Here is a 6,000-nt window from a genome sequence, read left to right as displayed (position 1 = left end):
TATCATTTCTTTTAGAGCTAGTCTGCCAGCAATGAATTTTGTTAGTTTTCTTACTCTAAGGATATCTTTATGTCACTGTCATTCCTGAAGGATATTTTCAGTAGATGTAGAATTCTCGTTTCTTTTCTTTTTTTTTTTTTTTTTTTTAAAGATTTTATTTATTTGACAGAGAGACACAGCGAGAGAGGGAACACAAGCAGGGAGAGGGGGAGAGGGAGAAGCAGGCTTCCCGCCGAGCAGGGAGCCCGATGCGGGGCTCAATCCCAGGACCCTGGGACCATGACCTGAGCCGAAGGCAGTTGCTTACCGACTGAGCCACCCAGGCGCCCCTCTCGGTTCTTTTCCTTAAGCAGTTTAAAGACCTCGTGCCACTGTCTTCTAGGCTCTGCGTAATGTGTTATTCTTCTCTGGCTGCTTTCAAGATCTTTTTTTTTCTTTACCTCTGGTTTTCAGCAGTTTGATTATAATGTGCCTGGTGTGTTTTTCTTTGAGTTTATTTTGTAACGTTATATGTTTCACCATATTGGGAAGTTTTCTTCAAATATTTTTTCTGAACCAGTCTCTTTTTCTTTTGGGGACTGCAGTGACACATATGTTATATCTTAAAATATTATCCCATAGGTACCTGATGATCTGTTCATTTTTAAAAAATATTTTCTCTTCAGTTCTTTACTTTGGATGATTTCTATTGATCAGTCTCTAAATTCTGCCATCCAGTGGGCTCACTTTTACTTCACACATTGTATTTTTCAGTTCTAAAATCTCCATGGGGCTCTTTCATTTATACTTTCTATTTCCTCCCTCAGAATCTTTCATTCACTTCAAATGTGTTCAATTTTACTTCGGAAGGGTGATTATAATAGCTGTTTTAAAGCCTAGCAATCCCAACACCTGGATCATCTCAGAGTTGGCATCCGTTGCTTATTTTCACTTGAGAATTGGTCATATTTTCCTGCTACTTTCTATGTTCAGTAATTCTAGATTATATTCTGGACATTTTGAGTATATGTTGTATTATGAAATCCCAGGCCCTATTAAGATCCTCTGCAGAATGTTGACTTTAAAAATTTTAATAGGCCAGACACCCAGGACTCCAAGATGGCATCATCCATACCAGTGAAGATGAAAAAGTTCATGGACTTAGTTAAACTAGGAGAGCTGCCAAGCTGGATCCTGATGCAAGATTTCACCCCTAAAGGCATTGCTGAGGCGGTTCAGAGAGGTTACTGCTAGCATTACAACAAGGATGTCAATGTGAAGAAAGGGGGCGTTGCTGGGATTTGTATGGGGCTGGCATCCTATGTGCTTTTCAGCTACTGTTTTTTTTTTTTTTAAAGATTTTATTTATTTATTTGACAATGAGAGAGAGCACAAGCAGGGGGAGCGGCAGGCAGAGGGAGAGGGAGAAGCAGGCTCCATCCCAGGACCCTGAGATCATGACCTGAGCCAAGGCAGACACTTAACCAACTGAGCCATCCAGGCGCCCCAGCTATTGTCCTTCTTAACAAGGAACTCAAACATGAGCAGCTACACAAGTACCACTGAGGAGGGCCCAATGTGGAGGCATGTTCTGCATTCCTGACCATGACCTTTGCTGGGCACCCTTGAATCTTTTCACATCCTAATTAAGCATTAACACCTAACAAAAGATGACTGGTTCATGGAAATAAGTAAGTAAATAAAATTTTAACAAGCCAGTAACATGGTTATTTTCACACTGTAAGTTCTGTCTTTCCTTTGGTCAATTAATTTCAGTGTCTGTACTGTTTTCAAATCTTCAGTTGCGCTGTTTTGTTCTATACTACACCTAACACTTCTTAGGGATCAGTCTTTGAATTGTGCAGTAAGTTATGATATAGATCACTTTTCAATATCTTTATTATGCAGCTGTGGATCTTTTTTGTGCATACGAAGCTCAGGTTTGAGACATAAGATTCTGATACGGCGTTTGCTTTCATCAAGTCTAAGCATGATATGGATGTTATAATAAAGTATTTTTTATTGCTATTTCTTATGCCATTGTTGTTATTCTCCTACCATGTCTACTTAATAGTGATTGTTTTTGAAGATTTTATTTATTTGAGAGAGAGAGAGTGAGAGAGAGAGCATGAATGAGGGGTGTTGAGGGGGACAGAAAAGCAGGCTTCCCACGGAGCAGGGAGCCAGAGACAGGATTTGATCCCAGGACCCTGAGACCATGACCTAAGCTGAAGGCAGACACTTAACAGACTGAGCCACCCAGGCGTCCCCTTAATAGTGATTTTTATTTGAATCACAAAACTACTAAAATTTATTTTATTCTATTGTTGAAAGAATTTTGTTTTAAAATTTTGGTTTTTTAATACCAAAAAGCCAATACATATGAAGGGCATTTTTCACCACTTTACACTGATTTTAATCCAATTTTCCCTTAGTCTCAATTTATCTCACCATTGCAAGGAGACTTCTTGTCATTCTATCTCCTCTGAGGATAACAAATGGATTCATGCTTTAGTCTTTTATTCCCTCAGTATTTATTAAATGCCTATCATGTGCTAGATACTGTTCTAGACACTGTGCAATTAAAAAAAAAAATAACTACCTAAAAATAAATAAATAACCACCTGACACTAGAATGCATGGATTACCAGAGAAATTGGAGTTTTTAAGATAATTATTTGTCTAGTCAATATCATTAACTTGAAGATAGCTTAAGGTAAAAGGAATGGGCAGTCTCCTTTCAATGTTGTGAGTTCAGTGAACTCTTAAAACTGAAATATCAAGGAGATACCATCAAACAACCCAAAGCATCACTAAGAGAAACCAAATTGTTTATAAGCTCTTGTCTGTCAAATTTTTGCCCTCCTGCAACCATTAAAACTATGCATGTTCCTACTTTCGTGCTTCTCTCCAGAGTTCCATGAGTTATGAAAGGAAAATAAAAGCCATGATCTCTAAAATGTACTGTAATGGCCACAGTCCAAATATCCCACCTTGTTGTCTGTGGAGAAATGTTTCCTATTCAAATTGTTCCCATTTCTGCCACATTGGTAAAGTCAATAGAAAAATATATAATAGACTAACCGGGATAAGAAAAGAGTTTTATTGGGGCGCCTGGGTGGCTCAGTCAGTTAAACACCGGACTCTTGATTTTGGCTCAGGTCATGATCTCAGGGTCATGAGATCGAGCCCCACATCGGGCTCCATGCTAAGCATGGAGCCTGCTTAGGGTTCTCTCTCTCTCTCTCTCTCTCTCTCTGCCCCTCCCACCACCACCCCCAACTTGTGGTCTCTCTGTCTCTCTCTAAAAAATAATAATAAAGTCTATTTCTTAAAAAATAGTTTTATTATTCCATTAACAAATTCCTAGTAAGTGTGATTAGCATACAGATTTTTCACATCAAGAAGAATATGGCTTCAGTAATGTGATGAGGATAATACACACCCCATAATACCAACTGCTTTTTTTTTTTTAAGTAGGATCCACACCCAGCGTGGAGCCCAATGCTGACTGGAGCTCACAACCCTGAGATCAAGACCTGAGCCGAGATCAAGAGTTGGTCGCTCAACTGACTGAGCCACCTCGGGTCCCCCTAACTGCTTTTTAAAAACATATAATAAAAATAATGTAAGAAGGGAATGTAATTAGCTTGCATATTTCAACCTGGGTGTATTTACTGGCTGTGTGATCCAGGATAAATTATTTAACCTCTCTGAGTCCCCCTTTCCTCAATTATAAAATTGAGAGACCAATAGCTATGGTAGAGTTTGTTAGAATTCAATGCCTAACATAGTAGATAATTAACATTAGGTAAATATGAATCCAAAGGTCAGTAAAACTTCTAGAAGAGAGTATATACATCTGTCTGAGAAGTGTCCTTGGGAAGAATTTATCCCAGCCACTTATATATTTTACAAATTGAATAAAGCAGAATTTCTTAAAACATTGTCACATAAGGCAGAAGGACAAATCTTCCCTTTTAATAAATGTTTCCTTACTGCAATATCCAATTCAATTAGATTAGCCTGGATGTTTTTGGAAGGACCTGACTATAATAATGCATAAAAGTTTTTCTAATAGCTGGCCAGGAGCTTTTGCTGACACTTAATGAAATCTGTTTAATTACTCCAGCAGCCCCTATATTGGCTGCTAGGCTGGGGTCACTGGAAAACTCGACCCTGTGGTACTTGGGCTATAAGAACACCTTCTGCTGATTGAAGCTTGTACCCTGTGGAAATGTTTTAATGTGATCCTTGAAGCATGTCCCAAGAAATGCTGTCAACACATATTCTTCCTTGTCAGGCCTTTATTTGGTCAGGAATACTCAAGAGTGCTGTCTTTCTGCCTGTGGTTTACCACATTGTCTGCCATTTGCTTTCAAATCTGCTTTAGTTGTGTTCAATGAAGCAGAGGTAGCTGAATTAGAGGGACATCATCAACATGACTCCTCCAGAGAAAATTTCCCATCAGATAAATCACTAAACCAGCTACCATGTTCTGATGCACAGAAGCCACATCCTGGCCACCTGATCATTCACTTGCAGAAAAACATGTTCTCGACAGTGTGAGCAAAGGGGCATGGCCAGCAGACCACATGAAAAGCTGGGGTTGATCGCAAATCCCCAGAATAAAGAATTTCAAAAGAAGAAAGAAAAGGCAACAAGAAAAGGGTAACACGGTCAGAATTCATGCTATCACAGGTGATTTTTTTTTTAATAACAAATAAAAGCTTTTTGGACACTACTATTGAACATAAACTAAAAGGTATGGCATAATCCCTCAAAACCCATGGTTGCTGGGACACCTGGGTGGCTTGGTTGGTTCAGTGCCTGACTTGAGCTCAGGTCATGATCCTGGGGTCCTGGGATAGAGTTCCGCACTCAGCCAGGAATCTGCTTGTCCCTCTACCTCTCCCTCTGCCGCTCCCCTGGCTTGTGCTCTCTCTGTTTCTCTCTCAAAATAAATAAAATCTTTAAAAAAATCCATAGCTGCTTATATAAACATAAATGCTCTACATTATGAATTGATAGAGCAGAGTGACTTGGTAATGACAAACATAAAAATTTGCCATCGCCAAAGGTGTTGAAACCTTTCCCCCAAGGTATGTTGCTACTGTTGTTACTTGTTTGTAATGCACTGGAATTCCCACAGAATAAGAAATTGCCTCAACTGTGATCATCTGACCAATTACAAGTCTTGATGTCATGAGTTTTTCACTAGTTCTGAGAATGGACAATGTCCAGTGCACAGAACTAACTTGATAGGGGTTTTTACTGTCCAAGACAGCTGGTATTTAGAATAAAATGAAGGCTCACATTTTTTAGAAATGTGATCATTGGGAAAAAATTGATTTCACGAAAATAATTCTATTTTACAGTCTATATTAATCTAAGGAAAAACTTTCAAAACCACTATCTACGTTTTAACCCATTTGAAGCAAACTGGAATAATTGTACTGCGTTTTCATTTTAGGCATTTAGAACTTTCATATTAAGGAATGATACTTTTGGGGGATTGATTAGCCCAGTGATGGGTATTAAGGAGGGCACACACTGCATGGAGCACTGCATGTTATATGAAAACAATGGATCATGGATCACCACAACAAAAACTAATGATGTATTGTATGGTGACTAACATAATAAAATTTTTTAAAAATTAAAAAAAAAAAGGAATGATACTTTTAGAATTGGAACCTTTCCTTCCTAATCACAGAATGCTAAAGGGGATGTTCTTCAACTTGACAGTAATGAATAAGAACCACGCTGGCCTTTCTCTTTGCTCTTCTTCAACCACCAATAGCCATGTGGGGCATCGAGATCCTCCTCCCCCAAAAAGGTTCAGAACAGTTATAAACTGACAGACCTACATACCAGAACACTAAAACATTGAACCAGAGAAAGATGAGAGGAAATTTTTGGGCCAAAAAGACAATAGTGATAACAAAAAGCCACAGAATATCTAAAAATATATATATAAAAGAAATGTTCAAGACTGCTGTAATCACAACAATAAAACAA

The 6,000-nt window shown here is 38.5% G+C and overlaps 1 protein-coding gene across 1 annotated transcript; it reads left to right on the top strand.

Annotated features, from left to right (window-relative positions):
* The first annotated feature begins 1,098 nt into the window (after nucleotides 1–1,098).
* On the top strand, nucleotides 1,099–1,545 carry LOC116633590 (ATP synthase subunit f, mitochondrial-like). The gene is made up of 2 exons (XM_032406204.1): nucleotides 1,099–1,222; nucleotides 1,517–1,545. The coding sequence occupies exons 1-2, from the start codon at nucleotides 1,099–1,101 to the stop codon at nucleotides 1,543–1,545; spliced, it is 153 nt and encodes a 50-aa protein (XP_032262095.1).
* The last annotated feature ends 4,455 nt before the right edge of the window (nucleotides 1,546–6,000 follow it).

This window comes from Phoca vitulina, unplaced genomic scaffold (genome assembly GCF_004348235.1).
Source record: "Phoca vitulina isolate PV1807 unplaced genomic scaffold, GSC_HSeal_1.0 scaffold8, whole genome shotgun sequence".
Taxonomy (NCBI): Eukaryota; Metazoa; Chordata; class Mammalia; order Carnivora; family Phocidae; genus Phoca; species Phoca vitulina.
This window is presented reverse-complemented; position numbering and strand designations above follow the sequence as displayed.

Coding starts and splice junctions, on each gene's coding strand:
- LOC116633590 (XM_032406204.1), top strand. CDS start 1,099: ATGGCATCATCCATACCAGTGAAGATGAAAAAGTTCATGGACTTAGTT. Junction 1,223..1,516: donor TGCTGAGGCGGTTCAGAGAG/GTTACTGCTAGC, acceptor ACAAGGAACTCA/AACATGAGCAGCTACACAAG.